General features: G+C 41.8%; 1 protein-coding gene across 3 annotated transcripts in view; it reads left to right on the top strand.

Annotated features, from left to right (window-relative positions):
* The window catches only part of LOC117962902 (serine/threonine-protein kinase STK11), a 35,061-nt gene that overhangs the window by 10,701 nt on the left and 2,935 nt on the right, over positions 1–21,425 (top strand). For 2 of the 3 annotated variants that reach the window (XM_059014246.1, XM_059014247.1), the window contains exons 5-11: positions 671–803; positions 1,259–1,395; positions 1,850–1,977; positions 3,926–3,983; positions 9,969–10,174; positions 17,219–17,353; positions 21,145–21,383. In XM_059014246.1, coding sequence (XP_058870229.1) covers positions 671–803; positions 1,259–1,395; positions 1,850–1,977; positions 3,926–3,983; positions 9,969–10,174; positions 17,219–17,353; positions 21,145–21,356 — 1,009 coding nt within the window. In that variant the 3' untranslated portion in view covers positions 21,357–21,383. The remainder of the gene's footprint in view (positions 1–670; positions 804–1,258; positions 1,396–1,849; positions 1,978–3,925; positions 3,984–9,968; positions 10,175–17,218; positions 17,354–21,144; positions 21,384–21,425) is intronic. The other variant, XM_059014248.1, reaches the window with a different exon arrangement.

Below are 21,425 nucleotides of genomic sequence, written 5' to 3' on the forward strand. Positions count from 1 at the left end.
TATACACATATCACAGTACTGGTCCAGATTGACTATTTATTATTATTATTATTATTATTATTATTATTATTATTATTATTATTATTATTATTATTATTATTATTATTATTTATTTCTTAGCAGACGCCCTTATCCAGGGCGACTTACAATTGTAATAAGATATCACGTTATACATTATTTCACATTATACAGATATCACATTATTTTTACATACAATTACCCATTTATACAGTTGGGTTTTTACTGGAGCAATCTAGGTAAAGTACCTTGCTCAAGGGTACAACAGCAGTGTTCCCCACTGGGGATTGAACCCACAACCCTCCAGTCAAGAGTCCAGAGCCCTAACCACTACTCCACACTGCTGCCCCATTAAATGATCTAAAATGAAATGGGATAGGGAGAGTATGTATCCATACCACTTATAAAACACCCTTTATTCAAGAACCATTTGGTGAACTGAAATTAGCTCTGTTGCGCTTTTGGTTTTGTATCACAATACAAAGACTACATACCTTTAGTACGATGTGATGTATCATGTAAAGAAAGTGTCTGATTCATCGCTGCATGATGAATTGTAAGACCCCTTGTACAGAATGTGATTTAACACAAACTACCGTTGGAATTGCTGCCTGTCTCACTTGGTGTTCTGCTTCTGTTTTGCATTTCGCAGGTACTTCTGCCAGCTAATCGATGGTTTAGAATATTTGCACAGCCAGGGAATTGTCCACAAAGACATTAAACCAGGGAATCTCCTGCTGACGACAGACGGCACTCTGAAGATCTCTGATCTGGGAGTGGCTGAGGTATGATATGAATGGGCCTTACTCTGGGGCCGGGTTCAATTAAAAACGTTTGTTTAAAGAGAACTATGGTCTCTTTCAGTGGCGAAACACATTTGTTTTGGAGGGTTGGGGATGTCTTGAAAACTAAATACGCAGCTAAAATATTTCTCTCCTAGGCTAAATCTACATTTCAACATTGTACACAAATCATTTTATATATAAAACATCTACCATAGCTACAGAATTTAGAGTCGTTGCAGGGACAGAAATAAAACACTTATTGCATAGCAGTTTTAACAAGACACACCTGAGCTTGCTGCGTACACACTGAGGCTAATCAAGCTTGTATTAAAACCTGGAATGGGTGAAACTGCTATGCAGTAGGAGTCTTATTTCTATTCCTGGGTTAGTTAGTTAGCAGTGACTTTTTTTCAAAACCAGATTTGTAAATTTGTCCCCCCCCCCCCCCTCCCCAGGCGTTGCATCCGTTTGCAAAGGACGACACGTGTAGGACAAGTCAAGGGTCACCAGCATTCCAGCCCCCTGAAATAGCCAACGGCTTGGACACGTTTTCGGGGTTCAAAGTGGACATTTGGTCCGCTGGTGTCACGCTGTAAGTGAAAGTACAACTAAAATCAAGTGTACCTCTTTGTTTTAACTAACTAGTTATAGATTGAGCTGTAGTGGCTATTGAAACTTTGGTTGCGAACGAAAATTGACTTGGAACTGATTTATGGAGTAAGACTGGTGAGGCTGTAGTTCGGTAATACAGGAGAGTAGTAAATGGTTATAATACTATCCACTCCACCCTTAATCTAAGTCTTTAAACAAATCAGTCCCTATCTAACAATATTATCTTGGAGGGACAGATTCAATTTTTGTAATTTATTTGCTTGATTGATAGTGTCAGCAATGTAATAATGTTTTATAATGCAATAATGCCGGGATTAGTCAGAAAGCGACTGTGTGTGTGTACACGCACCTCTCCTCAGAATTTGTTCGTTTTTTTCTATGCAGTACTTGATTAAATAAGGAATGAATTGGACCATGTCCTTTCTTTTTCTTAGATATAACATTACAACCGGCCTGTATCCGTTCGAAGGGGACAACATCTATAAGCTATTTGAAAACATTGGCAAGGGAGACTACAGCATTCCTGAGGACTGCGGGCCCCTGCTGTCAGACCTGCTGAGAGGTAAGGGACTCTGACACTGAAACCGCTAAAAAAAAAGAATAATTAAAAAGGGACAACTTTCGCCCGTCCCGAACACTTCCATCTGCATTAGAGGCAGGTTCTGGTGCACTAATCTTACCTTGATGTTGCTTGTTTTGTTGTAGGTGTAAATTCAGTTATATCCAAAATATTGTACAATGTGGAAAGCCTTGCAGCCATACTCCAAACCACTTGAGTGTCAGAGCTCACTAAAAGGGGCTTTTTGTCTCAATATGAGCAACCATTAACTTACCACCGTTAAGTGAGCACTGCCACTCAAGTGTTATTTCTGAATATAACAGCTGATTATGGAAATAAGACTCCTGTTGCAAAGCAGTTTCAACCGTTCCATGTTTTACCAAGAGCTTGATTAGCCACAGTGTATAGGTAAAACGCTCAGGTGTGTCTTATTAAGCTGCTATGCAATGGGAGTCTTGTTTCCATCCCTGCAGTTCTTGCATAAAAGTACGAAGTATTGTGCTAAATAATGTAGTTCAGCAGAGGGCACTGTTTTGACAGTATGGGAGTTTTTTTTGTTTTTTTTTTATTCCGTTTGCTACAATGCACCAGACCTTCTTTAGAATTTAGAATTAACCTCTCCAGATTGGCTTCCATCTAGTCCAGGCTTCTATGAATAGTGTTGACAAAGCTGGTTGGCTTGAATGACTTTATATTAACAATGCTGGTTAATGGAAGCGGAACAGTTTTAGAAGAGGTTTCAGTGACTCCTTCTTAGAAAGGTGGGAGTGATACAACTGCAGACTCCCCACACAGCGTCTCGATGACTGGGAGACTGGCGGCACTGGGGCTCGTTCTTATTCACCCTTTCCCTAGCGAGAGACACTGAAATATATCGCGTTGCTTGCGCCCTTGCCTAACCCCAAGAAGCCTGAACACTATGATGGCTGTAAAATTTCAAAGACTATTGAAGGTCTATGTGTGGTTCAGTTTCACGTGCTAGGATGGTTATTTGAATAAAATCCGTTAAGATGACTGGTTAGCCCAAAGGAAAGACGAGTGTGGCTCAGTCCTGGACTGCCAGAAGATGTAAATTGCCCCAGACTCCTGCTGATGAAGATAAAGATATATTCCCCACAAACGGATTATACTGAAATCTTCCTGCCTGTAAGATATCTAGGGTCTAAATATCGTCGTAACTAGAGAGGTTCAGCCTAGCCTTAAGCCTCTTCACAGGCACCACTAACCCAAAGTGGCAGGATAGGTTATGAATGTCCATCTGGACTGGGTGTGGCTTCTGTGGTCATATTCCCTTTTCATTGCGGACATGCTTTGGGGATCTGTCTAAGGCAGTGATTTTAAAATACCCCTAACTATCTCAGTTTCCTGTTATAACCACGAACTTAATACAGGGATGGAAATAAGACTCCTATTGCACAGCAGTTTCACCCATTCTAGGTTTTACTGCGAGCTTGATTAGCCACAGTGTACAGGTAACAAGCTCAGGTGTGTCTTATTTAACTTGTAGAAACAATTAGGAATGGATCAAACTGCTGTGCAACAGGAGTCTTATTTCCATTCCCTTTATGCTTGTTTTTTCTGAGACCGCACTGACTGCCTCCCGAGATTTTAAACAGTCTGTAGCTATAATGCTTGCACTATGATCTCCAATGCAAATGAAAGTAAATTACACTAATTAAAAAAAGACAATGATAATAATTAACTATAGGGGGTAATTGAGAAGTAACAATACATGCGTAATGCAGGACACGCTATTGTTAAAATAAAAATATATGACAGCAGGCTTTATGCTAATATAACTTATTAGATATGCTGGTGTTTGCAAATCGCTATTTTTGTCAGACACCTGGCAGAGTAAAGACTTGTGCTTTTTACAAAGTGTTGTGCATGTTGGTGTTGCTGTGGTGATTGTAACCTCTCAATTTGATTGATTTATTTTTGTTTGTTTTAGGCATGCTTGAATATGACCCAGCAAAGAGGTTCTCAATACAACACATAAGACAACACAAGTAAGGATTTTTCTGTACTGTTAGTGTCATGCTCATTTGAATATCATACCCAAGTTAAATTTATATCCCAGCAGTAATTATTTAAACTGTGGTATAATTTAGATCATGATGTAGATCATGTTATATAACCTAGTTTTATTTAGATTATTGCTGTTTCAGAAAAAAAATAAAACACCGATTCATTTTACAGAGATGGGAATAAATGCAGTTGACAAATCCTTGCACTATCTAGTTGAAACGATTAACTGTTTTTGACACAGGTGTGTTTTTCTAGCCTGTCATAATGGGTATGTGTATCACCGGCAAAATCAGCAGGCTAATTATCAACAGGATGCTGAGAAGACTTTTTAGTATTTGTACGTTTTTGTTTTTTTCTATCTCCTTTGGTCATGAATTTCTAAAACCTTGTGTGGTGTTTGAGAAGTCGCTTTGCCATAACTTTGAAATGCATTATAAAATTATTATTATTATTATTATTATTATTATTATTATTATTATTATTATTATTATTTATTTCTTAGCAGACGCCCTTATCCAGGGCGACTTACAATTGTTACAAGATATGACATTATTTATACATACAATTACATTATTATTATTATTTTTTTTTTACACATACAATTACCCATTTATACAGTTGGGTTTTTAATGGAGCAATCTAGGTGAAGTACCTTGCTCAAGGGTACAGCAGCAGTGTCCCCCACCTGGGATTGAACCCACAACCCTCCGGTCAAGAGTCCAGAGCCCTAACCACTACTCCACACTGCTGCCCAAATAAATAGAATACATAGATAGGAAACTTTAACATGGTCCAATGTGCACACAGTGACCTGGAGGGGATAAAAATTCTACAGCCCCATGTAACACTAAATCAGTGTACTTTCAAAGCCCTTTTATTGTTTTTTTAATTTTTTTTATTTCAAGTACTCCTCGAAATTACACCAGCAATTTGAACGATGCTTGAAATTGTTGTTTGGTTGGTGTTGGAGCAGAGCTGTTTTGGAGAGGAAAGGCGTGGTTTAATGTTAGAGATGAAGCACATTACACAACACCCTTCTCTGAAGAGCTTGCAGCGTCCTGGTCCCTCTGAAACATGCCTCCCCCTTCCAGGTCATGCTGCTGGAATCGAGTCTCTGCACAGGTCTGGCTTGGTGCTAGGGAGAGGCGCAGGGATTAGACATTGCCACCTCCACCAGACTGTTTGATCTGCATGTGAATACGCCTCAGTGTTTTTCTGTTCGTGCTGCACGAACCAATTATTGGGATTCAGGTCTCCACAGAAATCAGGTGCTACAGTCGCTACTTCTTGCTGCCCCACTGTGTGTTTGCACAAAAGGGATGAAATGTGATTTATGAGGTGTGACAGGCTTTTAAAATTGATGCCGGGTCTCCTTAAATTTCTAAACAGAGGGGCCCTTTGAAATATAATGGCCTGTTATCTGCCTATTACACCCTAACTGCAGATGATGAGATGTGTAAATGGATGTGGGGAGGGAGCAGGGGGAGTTGTCAGCGGTTCACAGGGTTGCTTGGGTGTGGTTCTCAATACCAGATCTTAAGAAAATGGCAAAATAACCAGCCTGATTTTATTTTTTCCACTAGCAGTCAGACCACTTTTCTAAATTGTATGTAAAACACTTTCATGTGTAGTTATTGCAAAGTGCAATTAGTGTGTTAACCACAAGACTACAGTCTGCATTTTGACATCAATACGGGTCTTATGACAATGGCCCTACTGCTTTCACTGTCAGGGTCTCACATGTGAGGTCATCCTTCTTTAAGACAGGTAGCGCGCACACACACGTAGGTAGAGGTAGAAGAATGAATATTTTCTGTCTCAATGCAATCTTAAGTTTTTGCATGCATTACCTTTATCGTGACTCATGTTTCCTCAGTGAAGCATAGGTTTGAAAAACACGTCGCTCCCAGCAGGACTTCTAACGTGGAAGTCTGACCCTTCCGCTTGCAAGCCTTTTCCTTGTGGACCCCAAGCTTGCAGTCTGAGAACCCATTTTAATTCCTGCCTGTTTCTGTTGGCACTGCCTAATTGGACAGACTTTATTGTTCGATAAATGCGTGCGTAATGCATTTAAAGATTATTTTTTGGCTTGAATTTCTGTGTCTCTTTTTATAAGCGCCTTTTTTCTTTTCTGGAGTGTTGATGGTGCCTGACTACATTAGGACTGATGTTAATTGCAAAAGGCAGCCTGCGGTTGCCGTGGTTACGAATGACCGCAGCATACCCGTTCGCTCGCCTGATCTCCTCATGCTCTCCCACTGCAGGGGAAGGAGAGGAAAAAAATAATAATGATCACGCTTTGCTGAGCCGTCTTCTGTGGGAGGATAAACTCTCTTTAAACTGTGAGGTGTGTGTTTTTTTTATTTAAATAATTACTGCTTCACACCTACCTCTTTCTTGCATCACCATCATCTATTCCTCCTGTTAAAAAAAAAAAAAAAAGCTGACAAGCAAATGATGCTTTTTACTGATACAGGAAAAGTGTATTACCTTGCAGCTTAAAAAAAATAATGTGTGTGTGTGTATATATATATATATATATATATATATATATATATATATATATATATATATATAATATTATTTTTTCCCCCTATCTTTGTCTCGTCTGTCCTATTTCTGTCTGTATCACAAATAAAAATAAATAAATGAATAAAGTACAGGGCATAAATATTTAAACAGAGAAAAGGGCAGCCAGGCTTTTTAAATTCCTTGCGTAGCTCTTTGCAGGTGTTCTTGTTCAGGGGGATTTGAGATTGGCTCGGGCCCCACACTGGAGTGCATGCATTTTTAATTCCCCGGCTCCTTGGGTATCTCTCCTCAAGAAGGGGGCGCGTTGCTGTGCAGTTCAGCGGTTATTGCCCTTTCCATTTAAAATAATCTTCTGTGGCAGGGTCCCTGTGGCTCTAAAAGACCCCTATCTGTGAGCTATCATTACTATTAATTGGGTTATTATTAGTAACGGTTATAATTCCTACCGTTTCTGTGTATATAAGGCATGGGGGGGTGATCTGTTCTGCTATTTTCTTGTACTGTGATCCCTAATTTCGCCGCCTGACTTAAAAACAAAACTTGAAACAGTGAATAAGCAAAGGGCTTATGTATAGTAAGTTATAAGTCATGCATGAGAAATCAAGCAAGCACTGCTAAGCATCTCTCAGAAATGACATCTCTTAACAAAGAGGCACCCTACACGCAGCGTGTTACGTTATAGTGCAGTGCATACTGCCAGTATGGCCTAACCGTGAATCAAGACTTTCCCTTTTAAGGTAAATGTTGAAATTGTCTTTTAAATTAAATTGTAATTGGTCTGTCGCTGCAGTCTGGGAATCATGCTCCAGAGAGTCAGGGCTTTACACTTTATATATATAAAATTATTTTTTTCCCAGTCATTGCAATACAAGTGTTCTGCCTTGTCTTCCTTCGTGCCATCTTGTGAATATCTCTGAAGGTGTTTGTTGGTCCCCTGTCAGCAGGATTTCTCCTCCTCTGCTCTCTGTGTGGGTGCTGTTTAACCTCAAGTGCTCAAGCTCCTGTTCAGCTCCAGTAGCCTCAGTGGCAGCAGCTGTTTCTGTGGCTGCAGATACCACTGGCTAAATGGGTTACCTATTAAAGATTTGATGACTTTCATGCACAAGGCCTCTAGCTTGCCTGCGCTTGTTCTGCTGGCTTTGCATAGAAAGAGTGTTGTTCGGTGGGGACTGTCTGGCCCATTGACACTAATATCTGTTCATTTTTTATCAGTCCTACCCTTATGAAAGTTTACTGCAGTATACCGCAGTAAAAGCACAGTTACTTTAGTGTAGACCGTGTGATAAAGCACACAGGAGTACGCTTTCATTCATTCATTCATTTATTTTACTGTTTTTCATGTATTTAACACTCCAAATTAACGACTTCATTATGTACAAGGGAAAGAATGACTTCCACAGGCTGGTGTGTTCGGTGAGGTGAGTGGAGGGGAGACCAGAGAGAAATTAGTTTTGTGATCCCGTACAGTAAGCTGTTGGTTCAGGAGGAGCAAGGGTCAGACTGAAGCCGCCTTTCAGAAAAGCAGCGCTTGCTTAACCAGCATGGGCCTCTCTGTCGTGAGTAGGCAGCGGTTGATTACCAGGGTTGTAATTTTATTAGAGAGTTGTGCATGGGGTTTAAGTAGCTGGAGGTGGAAAAGCAAAGATATATATTTTAATGCACTGAAAAAAGTACGGCCTGCGATTCATGGCTACTGCTTTCACCCTTTCCTTTAGGGAGTGCCCACGCATCTGTCTCAATCTAGTGTCTTGTAAGTGTATTCGGCTCTGATGATGTGGTGAGGGGACTGCCCGCGCTTGAGGAGAAAGCTTGCTTTAATGAGCCAAGAGGGTGTTCAAGGGCATTGGTTGACTAACACGCATGAGTGTGCAGGAAAGCTCTAGTTGTTCATCAAATTGTTTATTTAAAAAGAACAGATTCAAATTGCAGGGATGGAAATAAGACTCCTGTTGCATTGCAGTTTCATCCATTCCAGGTTTTACTATGAACTTGATTAGCCGCAGTGTTTAATATCTAGCTAACAAGCTCAGGTGTGTCTCGATTAAACTCTCTAGTAAAAGCAGGAATGGATAAAAGCGCTATGCAATGGGAGTTTTATTTCCATCCCTGGATTGACCTGGAGAACGGGAGGGGAGTGGAGGATATTCAAACTGTAACCCCTTTTTTTGCTGTATCCCTCTTTTGTGAGTTTCCCAAAGTGTTTGTCAGGAAGCAATTTATACACTGCAGTTTAAACAGGTGTCAAAGACAGAAGAACCCTTTTTAATTCTCAGCATTTTTTTTTTTTAAATTTCCTAATAATGAAAAGGGGGAATCCAGCAGATCAAGCACCCAGTCCTTGTGCTATAATGAAGAAGAATCGTAAAGAGCGGCTTTGATATTCATTAGGGGAATATCAGGGCTTCGGGGTGCATCAGCTGTTTTGCGCCTCGCTCTCGTTAACAGAAAACACTTCTTAATTCATCCCACTTCTTTCCTGTGCGTGGGATATGGCCCCAAGGTGAACGGATGAGGAATCTCATTGATGAGTTGTTCACAGCTTTGCCTGCCTGTCTGTTAATGGAGGTGTCTAGCATGCAAGGCTAAATTAACGATGTAGTCATGAATCATTTCGAGGGGGGGGGGGGGGGGCTGGTGCGCGGGAGTTGGTGTGCAGAGGTGATGCCGTTCTGATTTTCGATCTTGCGATGATTTGTCTCTCCGCATCAGCATCATTGGAGTTGGAATTTAAACCTGCGAAGATACTGTCTGCCAGGATTCATTTTAGTTTCATGGGTTGACTGGCAGGTGTGCAAGTATTGTACCACAGCAGTCAGCAAGCTTCTCTGTTCAGATTAAGTATTAGATTGCCCTGAAGCATAACCCCTTTTTTTTTAACATTACTTTTTTTTTCCCCAGCACATACAATAACCATTTTTATTGGTGACTCCTGATATGTTGTATTTGTATATAAATGTCTGTAAATGAGCGCAATACCAGTCGCTAAGTTAGTAAGTTTCCATTTATAGATTCCAATATTCGAAAGTTACACACGTATAGCTTAAACATGATTGTTCAACACAACGGTGTAGCACTTGGTATTAAACAGAGATCACACAGTGATCTGTTACCTAGTGTTCTGGGAGAAAGCTCAGGTGCGGCGATGGTCTGTCGTCAGGAGAGGATACAGGTAGATTTTCTCACTAGCACTAATGAGTGCCTGTCTAATCTCTTGACAAACTGTGTGTGTGTGAAGCTGATTTCTTCCAGATATAGAACGTACATCTCTTCTACACAAGGTAAAATGTACCCCACTTTGAGTGTTTAGAAGTTGGAGAATGACTACAGAAGGCGATCGTGCCTTTATTTACTCGCTCAACAACAGGCGTCGTGTCGTATTTTTTGTTTGTTTGTTTTCTCATGTTTTTTTTTTTTTTCTGTTGTTTGTTATCTAGTTGGGTCCGTAAGAAACACCCCCCATCTGAAGCCCCCGTCCCCATCCCTCCGAGCCCCGAGACGAAGGATGAGTGGCGGAGCATGACAGTGGTGCCTTACCTGGAGGATCTGCACGGATACAACGAGGAAGAGGAGGAGGAGGATGAGGAAGAGCTGTTTGACGTGGAGGACGACATCCTCTACACTCAGGACTTCACAGTACCAGGTAAGAGACCTGGTATCTGTGTCTATCTTCTTAACAACAGTGCTGCCAGTCTAGTAAAAAAAAAAAAATACAACACAGCATTGTTAGTAAATGTAATCATTTTTGGGGTACCACTGAACTTGTCAGATGGATTGCGCAATAAAATCCTTAGCATATTTTTAAAGAGGAGACAATTATCTGTTCAGGGATACAGAGAGATTTAGTGAGCAAGTGGTCTGAGTGAAGTTATCTGGCAACAAAATCCCCATCCGCAGTTGTGCTGCTTTCCTAGGAAAAAAAGAGAACATTTCAGGGTACCATTCTACTTGTGAGAAATATCAAGCACATTTGTAGAGAGGAAAAATTTATCTATTCAGGGATACCAAGATATTTAGTAAGTAAGGGGTCTGAGTGAGGAAACATGGGCAATACAATCCCCAGCCCTAGCCTTGCTGTAAATCATTTGTTTTTTTCTATAATTTGTGCCAGTACTGATATATATATTTGCTGCACAAAGAGATTACACATACACACACACTAACTCTGCCCCCAGTCCAGCTAATTTTAATGTTTGAGACTGTCACAAAATGGAGACTATTTTTTTTTGTTTTTCATTGCATTTCCAGAATTGATTAGCAAATGCTGTAATCACGCTCTCTTTGTCTTGAAATAGAAGTACCTGATCGCTTAAAATTGATAAGCTGTACTTACTTTCATGAAAGTGAATCTGGGCATTCTTCTCCTGTGCGCAGTGCCAGTGATAAAGGATCTCTGAGATATTGGCAGCCATGTGTATAGTGTGATTAATCTTACTGCTCCAGTCTTTTTCTGTTGCCAGTTTGATGCATGCATTGATCGATGAACACAGAAACATGTAAGCTGTTTATTCCCATAGTCTATGATGTGATGACAGGGTGCATTTGCAGATTGACAGTTGCGTTGCAAGAGAGTGCAAAAATCAGCTGGGGATCTGACTCGGAGTGATAATTGCATGGTAGATGATAAATTCCATTGTTATAGAAAGGGAGCTTATTTTTTTCCCGTTTAGGTAATTGTATGCATTTCATTGAAGTGCTTGGTTATTGAATTGCATTCTTGAGACCTAGTTGAAAATGTTTTAAAGGGATTAAACATGCCTTTTGTATACATCTGGTTACTAAGTATAAGATCACTGCTTCATGTCAACTCGCAACCTACATCCTGCAAAATTTATAACAAAAAAGACCAACTCTTGAACTTGATAAAGAATGCAAAGCAACGAAAGCAGTCGTTTACCCCCAACTAGCATGCAAAACATTTTTACAAGCAGTAAGTCACAAGTGTGCTGATGGTACCCCCACATGTTCATTTATTAGCCATGCTAAACAGTTTGCTGGGTTAGTCTTTTCCAATGAAAACTTCTGGAGTCCGGTGTTGCGTGCATTTTCACATGTCTCCTTTATTAGAGAAAGATGAACCCATGAAGATTGCACAATGTGCGTTTGAGTGCCTTTCAGTCTCCCCAAAGGTTAAAGGAAACCAAGTGATTAGGTAGAATAATTGACAGTGTGTCCAGACACCCACAAACCTCCTATTCCAGTAATGAAAAAAAAGGTTGAAATTGTAAAATACAATTTTTATTATGGATTTGACACAATGCCCAATGCTTACAATGTCAGTCTTGGCACAAGTTTAAGTTTCAGTCCAGTACACCCTCAGAGAGATCCATGTACAAAACAACCTTGTTGCTTTGAAAAACAAACAAAACAGTTTCCCCTAATGCTTCCTGTCTTTAAGCAGATAGCAACAATTTTACGATCTAATTATTTGTGTCCTGTGGCCTTTTGCACTAATCATTTGCTGTTAAATCATTACACATCATTTCACAGTGAGATTTGGCAACAGGCACTACCAGTTCTCAAAGACTTTACATCATGGAGATTTCCTGAGGAAACATTTATCCACCAAACTGACAAATGCTGTACTCAAAATAATTAAATACAGATATTATCCAAATCCAGAACTTGTTTTAACTGCATTTCTCATCTCCATGACAATTGGACCCAATATTGCCGCTGATGCTCCGAGGGGAGGGGGGAGGGGGGAGAGAGGGGAGGAGGGGGGGGGGGAGAGGAGAGGGAGGGAGGGGGGGGAGGGGGGGAGAGAGGGGGGGGAGGGGGGAGAGAGGGGAGGGGAGGGGGGAGGAGAGGAGAGGGGAGGGGAGGGGGGAGGAGAGGGGGGAGGAGAGGAGAGGGGAGGGGAGGGGGGAGGGGGGGGAGAGGAGAGGGGGGAGGAGGGGGGGGAGAGGAGAGGGGGGAGGGGAGGGGGGAGGGGGGGGAGAGGAGAGGGGGGAGGAGGGGGGGGAGAGGGGGGAGGAGAGAGGGGAGGGGGGAGAGGGGAGAGGGGAGGGAGGAGGGGGGGAGAGGAGGAGGAGGAGGAGGGAGGGGAGGGGGAGGAGGAGGAGGGAGGGAGGGAGGAGGAGGAGGGGGAGGAGAAGGACGGGGAGGAGGAGGGGAGAAAGACGGAGAGGAGGGGAGGTGGTGGTGAAGGACGGAGAGGAGGAGGAGAGGAGGAGGGGGGAGGGACGGGAGAGGGAGGGGGAGAGGAATCTTTTGTTGCTTTTTATTGCTCGCAGTTTATCCTCAGGTGAGCGATGCTGAAGCAAACTACTGTGACATTCAAACTGTCAGGCTTTTTTTTTGTATCCAGCAAAGCTTGACATTTAAAAAATAAATAAATAAATAAATAAGTAATTCCTCTCCCATTTCCGCTTCCAAGCTGTCTCTGTTTTCCAATCAAGTGGCTTTACGCGGCTCTAGTGTAATGGGCTTCAGCCAAATCCCAGGTGCCTGTGTGTACAGAAAAAAACAAACATTCATTAAAACATACGTTTTCAGAGGAAAAATAAATCTCAGCAGGATTTGTGATGAAGTGGTGAAGCATTGATTTTTGTGTTTTGTTTTGTTTTTTTTAATTTAAGGGCTAAATTAGCGCTATGGGATTCTGTCTGGTTTGAGGATATTTAATCTTGATTTGATCCGCAGAGATGCAGCATCTTATCAAGGATGGCGACACTGGAAAGTTTTGAAACAGTGTTCTGGGCTTGTGTCATCTTTTATGGGGAATGGGTAATACCAATAATGTTTGTCAAGTCCTGTGATCATCAATAAAAAAAAAAATAATAATTATATTCCAAATATATGCTTCGATGGACTTGCCACTTCTTTCAGACTAGGTTTCTCCAACACTACCCAGGTGCATTTAAGTTCTTCAGATCCACAATAAGGATGCTTTTGTGATTTCAGGTCCGTGTTATCCAGGGTGGAAATAAGACTCCAATTGCATAGCTTTATAACTAAGTTTTAATAAGACACACGTGAGCTTATTACCTATACGCTGTGGCTAATCAGGCTCATAGTAAAACCTGTAGTGGGTGACACTGCTGTACAATAGGAGTGTTATTTCCCCCCTGGTTATGGAGGTTGAGTAGTTTTTGTGGTGTACAGTGTAGTGGTTTGTTTTTCCAAGGGAAAGAAGTACTTTGAGGGGGCTCTTATTGCTGTGTGTCGTCTATAGCGGGGTCCGAGCGAGATAGCCTTGGACTAATGTGTTTTGGTAAATCCATGAATCCAAGGTATGTCAATAAATGCACTGCTTGGCTGCTTGTAACCTGCCAGATGGCTCCAGACATGATTTATTGGTGGTATGATTGCATGATCCATCACGTCTCATTAAAGTTTGAGTCATTAATCTTTTAATTTTTTTTTTTTTTCTCTTTTTGTAAATACAAATCTTACTAACAAGTCCCTCGGGACCATGAAATGTATTGTGATGCACATGGTCATCCGTTCGTTGTAATAGTGTATGTGCTCTGTCCTGCCTCTGCTGGTGACCAGTTTTTAAGAAGGAAATAGCTGATACTTGTCAGTCCAAGACATCTGTTGTATTGCATTATACAGTGAGTGATGTTTTTTTTTTTTTCTGCTCTGTTTGCAGGTTGTGTTGATGAGATATAAGACAGGGTTGAGAAAAGTCAAGGCAGAAAGGAGAGAGAGAGGGAGAAAGAGCGTGGTTTTTAATCTGTCCGTATCCAGCTGCAAAGGATAACCCTTCATTAAAACAGGAGAGGACGACGAATATTTGGGCAACGCAATCTGCTTTCGATCGGCCATCATTTGGACGAGGGGGAGGGAATAGTAAATAAATAAAATAATAATCTTCATTTGAAAGTTTTTTATGTTCACATTTAATGAAACCTTTTCAGACTTTTTAATCTTGTATTCACTGCTTGCACATCTAGAATTGCCCCTCTGCATTCGAGGCAGAAAAGAAGGCATGCCTTTGATCTGAGGTGTATAGAGGGAATCTCAATGAGCAGACCACCAAAATGCCAAACTACCATCCTAGCGAACTAATGAGGACATCTTCTAATCTCAGCACCTCACAGATGTACCCTGTGCTATTTAACTTTGCCCCTAACACTCCTTTATTCAATGTGTGAATTGCAGTGAAATGCACTCGGGCATGTTTTGAGGGTGTTTAGAATTGTAGCCCCTTTCTTCTGGTTACGATTCCGGTCTATCTCTCTAACTCTCACGCATTTCATTAACACTGCAGTGTTCAGAGAAAATGCAAACGATTGTGTGTCTTTCTCTCTTTGGCAGCAGTGACGTGCGTGCCAAGAGTCTTGTACGCATTAAACACAGTGAAGCTGATCCTCGGGGCTCCCGAGATGGATTAGATCCGCTGTAGGCTCCCATTTGTGTCAGTCTGTGGGTAGTGCCTGTGGCTTTGCGAGTGAGTCACGGGCTCGGTGGAAGTCATGCAGAATGCATTCATCAGATGGAGTGATTGTATAAGGTCAGCGCTTGGAGCAGTAGCGCGGGGAGCAGGCCTTGGAAAGATTTGTAGTCGCAGGTGAGCGACCACGCTGTATGTGTTTCTGTACACAGAGAGAGGGACGGATAGCAGGACTGATATGAATGGAAAGAACCCAATTTGTACTGTTCATTTTCATTTGGCTCAGTATTGCTTGTGCTGAGCATAGAGGTGCAGCCGTGTCAACACATATGGTTTTGTTCATCATTTTTTGTCATGGCCCAGGAGCCAGACAGCCTTACGATGCATACAAGCACCAGGGGTCCAAACTAACACAGAAACCAGATTGTTTTTTCTTTGTCAACATGCTTTTAAAACAAGTTCCTAAATGGCAGTCTAATTTTTCTTTACCTCTATTAAGACGGGTTGCAAAGGCTGGATCCTAAGAAGCCGGGGATTTTTTTTCTTGTCTTTTTTAGAACGTTTGCAGTCCTGGGTGGATCTTATTGCATTTACTCAAACTGTATATATTCTTTTTTGTATTTTGTTGAGGAGCTTTAACTTGAGATCAGAGGCTGTTCTTCAGTTCCAGTTGCCCACCAGGCATACATGTATCATCACCTAAATCAGCCAGGTGTCATTTAGAGAAGCAAGAGCATCTATTGATCTGCAACTTTTGCGTTGCTGGCAGTACACTCCTGTGCACTAGATGGCGCTGGGCTTACTAATATAAAGACATTTTGACTGATCTAGCCTGTATGTCTGTGACAGGCAACTAGAACTGAAGACCAGCTCCTGGACTACTTGTCAAAGCACCTTAACACAGAGTTATCAACATCAACAGAAATGTCAAACAAAATGCAGTTAAGACCACTTAGAATCATAGCAAACATCACAGAAAAGAAGATGTGTTATGAAGCTGCTTGCTATTTAAGTGTCCAGTCCAGAATACATTAGCTTTGGCCTGAGTGGATAACATTGTACTAGGAATAGCACAGCAGGTATATATATATATTTTTTAATTGGAAATCAATAGCGGTTTAAATGGAATTGCCTGAGTGGATCATCTGAATCTTTTCCGCTCTGAATAGAAACTAAATTACACAGCCTTCGCACACAGAAAAATGTCAGTCCTTGCTTTTTTTTTTTTTTTTTTTTTAAACTGTTTTATATAACCGATTAGACCTGCTGAGATCGTTCAGAAAGTTTCCTTTTTATATATATATATATATATATATAAAAGAAAACAAATTGGAAAAAGAACTTGATCTTAATCCTTTTTAAAAAAGAAAAACGTCTGAACCCTCAAACCTCAAACACGGTGCCCAGTCTACTGCTGGCTTCGGGCAACGCATACCTTCAATTTCAGTTACTTTTATTTTATTACGATTATTAGTTGTTTTTTTGCCCTAACAAAAGCCTGGCCAGCAATTAGATGTTTCCTTTTCAAGGTGTCGTCACCAAGAAGGAAAACAAATACAACTTGAAGACCAGACAGGCAGCACTGTGTGTTTTGATAATGCAATCAGAAGAGCAGGTGGAAGTCTGTAATCCACTCTAAGAGCTGCCGTACCCACTGCTTGAGGATTATCATGTGCCAAGCTCATTTCCTGTCCTGTGCAAATGCACCCAGCTTGTTTAACGCACCTCACTTTACATTAAACACAATACACAATCCAAGATGCAAGAGGAGGGCTGGGTCTGTGTGTGTGCATTTGTATCTCTTAACTATTGAAGTTTGGTGCTTCTGAGAGTTTATGGTGCTTGGAGCTGCCTATGCGATTGTGTGTGCATTTTGAGGGTGAAACTTGCTGGATTGACCAGTGATGGAAACGGACATTAAAATATTGACCGGTAAGGTGAAGCGCAGACTGGAGCCATAGAAGCATCTTCACGTTCAACCAGTTTAGTCCATTGAATGTAAACTAGCAGCTAAGAATCTCAAGGTACACGTTTGTTTGGAGGAAGACCCTCCCATTCACCCGTGGCACTTTTCTGCATGGGGATAATCGGCACAAACGAACTACACTGAATATCTTGACGAGGCATCAAGAAGTATCTGGGACTGGAAACTGCATTGGTTGGGGGGGTGGATGGTTTCATCACTGGTGTTTAACAGGTGTCTGTATCTGTCCACTGTGTTGGGCTCTTCCATCCTACACTTTTCATATTCTAGCTCTGCGTGTTTAATAATCTTTGAATGCGGTCATTTTATCTCTATCATTCTCTGTCTCTCTTTCTCTCTTCTCTCTTTCTCCCCTGTGCCAGTGAAGGGCCTCTCTCCTCGTGGACAGCTGCCTGCTCTTCCTCTTGCACCTCCTCCTCCTCACCTGGCCGAGCTCCCCTCCCTCTCCCTCAGACAGTCCCTCCAGAGAAGGCTGCTTCCCAGGGCCCTGCAGCAGAGTAAGAACCCCCCCCCCCCCCACCCCCCACCCCCCCCCCCCCAAGAACATGGCTGCAACTAAGAGGCAGCATTCACAGAGCTACAGCAGCATTCTACACAATCAACGCGTGTGCTGGAAAGTTGTAATGCAGAATGCTGTTTGCAGTGCTGTGCATGCATTGGTGTTTTTGTAGAATTCAAGTGTGGTGCTACTGTGCGTGTCCAGAGACAAGTTGCTGTTTGTCAAAAGGGGGTTATGAAGGGATACTGCCGGCATTGAGATGCTGAGCTGCAGCGCCTTGCATCGGCTACCTTAGTTAAGCTGAACAGCATTTCCAATGCTTTTTTTTGAAAGCATGCATTTTACCCATGCAATGTACCATCTTAGACAAGCTTTGTGTCAAAATTGAATGGTAAAATGTAGAAATTTGAGGCATCGGGCTGATCTACAGACAATTCTGCAAAGACTACGAAGCTTTAGGCTTCAGCTTAGTGCCGCAGCTAAACCTCACCCTAAGTTATGTCTTGGGTAGACTTGGAAAGGAGACTACATTAAAGTGTCCGAGCTTGTAAACATTCAGAAAACTAACGTTGATCAAAATGAAAAAAAAAAAAAAAAAACTTCCCAGCGCCAAACCTACTGGAGGCGTGATTACTGCTTGGTCTTATTTCTCTGGATTGCATTTTTTATTAAACCACTTGTCTCTCTGCTTAAATCCCAATCACGGAGTTCATTACAATTTAGTACGTTTACCGGAAAGGTTTTTCTGGACGGGGAAATCAAATTTCCCTTTTTATGTTCGGGCGGGCGGTGAGTAAGCTGAAGAGGCATTTCATAATCATCCTCTAATTGCAAAGAGGTATTGATGTTATGTATTTGTCTGACGCACAAGGTAAGAAATGATCCCCTGCTGGGACTGCATATCCCGAGCAGCGAGGATGTAGTGGAGGTGGGCATTTGTACCCTGATCCCCAATCGAGGGGGGGCGTGTTAGTTGGGGGCGTGTATGAAATGAGGGGCAGGAAATCCTTGCCTCAGCCCAGTGCCTATTGGCCTGGTACCCATATCCCATGAGAGCAAAACAGGCAAAGGATCAATTTGTACATCCATTATAAACTGTTCTAAAGGATTCCAAAAATAATAAATATTAAAGAGATCCTTCATGTCATTGAAGTTGACCTGATGTTTCCTTTTAGTTACCTGTTTTAATATCCTGTGATGTTGAAAGTGAAGCTTCCTTTTTTTTGTCGTCCTTTTTTTATTGTGTTGTGTTTTGCTCCTTCAGGGCATCTGTAATTATGCATGATCTGTATTCTCATTCTATGATTTATGCTCAAATATACACAGAGTGCTAGAACAAACAATGCTGTTGCAGATATTGTTATGCAACTCCCTGTGCCATTACTAACCACCCCCTCTCGCCAAAAATGTGTTTAGTGACCTATTGTTGAAAAACATTTGCTGCACCATTTTAATAAAATCTCATGCATTGAAATACAAAACAAACGGGGGGGGAGGGGGGGGCTACTCGAACACAAGCTTCCAGGATCCCCTGATGAACACTATTATTATTATTAATAATAATAACAATAATAATCATCATCATCATCATCATCATCATCATCATCATCATAATATTATTCTAATGCAATCTATTATGAGCTGCTCCCTTTCTAAACAATCTCTAGCTTCCCCTTCTATAACCACTGTCAACCCTCCTGTCTGTGACGTTTAAAACCATCTCCCTGGTGTTTGTGTTCTGGTTCATTTAAAGTTTTTACAGTAATGGAGCGGGGTAGTGTTACGCATGTGTCTGTGTCCAATCGGAATAATTGCCGCAATATCTGAAGTCTCTTGGATAGGGACCTGATCTGATCTGCTCTTTTGTTCCACCTGTGCGTCTCATCTCCCCTCCCCATTAGTACGGTAGAGAAAGGCTTTGAATCTAGTATCTGCTGCTGCTCACTTGAAAGCGTTTGAAATTAGCGATTAGAGCTGGAGTGTGTTAATGTTGCCGTGACAACCGGGTGACTCATCCTGCACTCCTCATTGGGTTACACTTCCACGTCTCTCCATCTCCCTTTGCCTTTTTCTTTTCTTTCATTCTTCATTGTTTTCTAGAAGTAAGAGTGTGAGGCAAACCCTCTGCCCTGCAAACCAGGTCTGTCAGCAATTTAAGAGTTTGCAGAACTAATGCAACGCATCATATCTGACTCCAGGGAAAGAAATGCAAATTCAACCTACTTCTGTTTTTAAATAGTCTATTAAGGCTTGCTAAAGGATTACAGAACTATGGTAGCTTATTTAGCCAAGTGCAAACTGGTATCCTTCATTTTGCAAGTGTTTTTTTTTTTTTTTTTGTCAGTGACAGCTAAATTCATAATAAAGCTTCACGACAGTAAAGTAAAAATGCATCTCAATTATTTGCTTGACCTTTTTCAACACAAACCGCTGCGTATGGAACCGCCTGTGAGTTTAAAGACCTAGTCCAGCCCTGTAGTTATAAACACCATCTCCTGATGCTAGTAAAACCCTTTGAAATTGGACCGGTGCACAGGGGTGTATTGAAACTTCCAGAAGTGAAAAGATCCAGCCTTACCCCGTAGCCCTGCCCTCGCCTGATTGCATGCCAGCAAAACCCTTTGAAACTGGCCCTGTGTGCGGAGATTGATCAGACACAAAGGTTCCTCCGACTCTGCCTGTCCCTGCCAGGCTTGGACAGCAAGCCAGTGTGTGGGTGTCTGAACAGAGTGCCATCTGCGCTGCGCTTCGTGGATCATGAACCTGCCGTGATCAGCTGAAATGAACAAAATAGGTTTTGTTGGTTAGGTTGGCTGACTGTGAAAAGTGCCCAGAAACCTTCTGTGTTTATCCCCTGCTTGTCTCAACTCCCCTGCCCAGGAGAGAGCACCTTAAGGGGTGAGAAGGCAGGTTTCATGTCCCTACAGTGGTGGCCCCTCTGAGAGTCAACAAAGGGGCTAGTTAGCGAGGTTTGTTAGGGTTTTTTTTTTTTTTAAGCTGTAAATTTAATAGATTAAACATTTAACCTTTCAGTTTCCCATATTAAGCTATCAGGCTTGTTTGCAATGAAAATGTAGATTTGATTTACTATTAAGTCAACACTCCTTTTTAGATTTATACTTTGGTATTTCTTTTAAATTTCACATTGTTTTTCACACACTGCGTTCAGTTGTAGTGGTCCATGATGCATCAGGATACTGTGACATAATGAAAATCCACACAAGATCCTCATGAAACAGGACATTTTTTGGTTAAACCTTCAGTAAAATATTTACCGTTTTTACACCATTTTACAGACTTACTATTTAGAAAACAGGGCAGAGTTTAGCAGATATCATGATAGTCTTCATCAGTCCTAACAACTTGGGCTGGTTCCAGTAACTGGAGTTTTTGTAGGAAACATCCTCAGAGTTAAAACACACCCCTGAGCCTCTGCCAGCTCTATCTGAAGTACATTTCAAATATTTGCAGCTGTTGGTGCTTGTTATCCAGAGAGCTGCTGCCACCAATCATGCTAATCCTTTGGGATCTGAAGATAATTTTCACTTTTGGGTGAAAATAAAAAATCGCATCTTTTTTTTTTTTTAGGAATCTATTCCTAGCTGGTGTGACGACCAGTTTGGCAGCAATGAATATCTTTTAAGGAATTGCATATTTTTGCTAAACTGGTGTTCCTAATTTTGGCTTAGAACCGTTTTCTTCCACTTAACACAGCTGAATTGCACAGCAAGCAGCAGTGTGGGTTCTCATCCTTGTTTGTTGCGTGTCTCTCTTTGCTGCCCCCTGCAGGACAGGTGCTTGAAGAGGAGATTGAGCAGAACGGTCAGAGCCGTGGCCAGGCTGTCCCGAAGCCCGTGTGTGTGAACGGCACGGAGGCGGGGCAGTTAAACAGCAAATCAAAACAGGAGCGACGGGCAAGCTCCACCTCCTCCAACCCCTCCCGCAAGGGAGTGTCCACCACCAGCAAGATTCGCAAGCTGTCCACCTGCAAGCAGCAGTGAGGAGCTCGAGACTGACACACTGTACCGGTGAGAGCAGCACACACACACACTCACTCCACCTGCAAGCAG

Source organism: Acipenser ruthenus, chromosome 47 (genome assembly GCF_902713425.1).
Source record: "Acipenser ruthenus chromosome 47, fAciRut3.2 maternal haplotype, whole genome shotgun sequence".
Lineage (NCBI taxonomy): Eukaryota > Metazoa > Chordata > Actinopteri > Acipenseriformes > Acipenseridae > Acipenser > Acipenser ruthenus.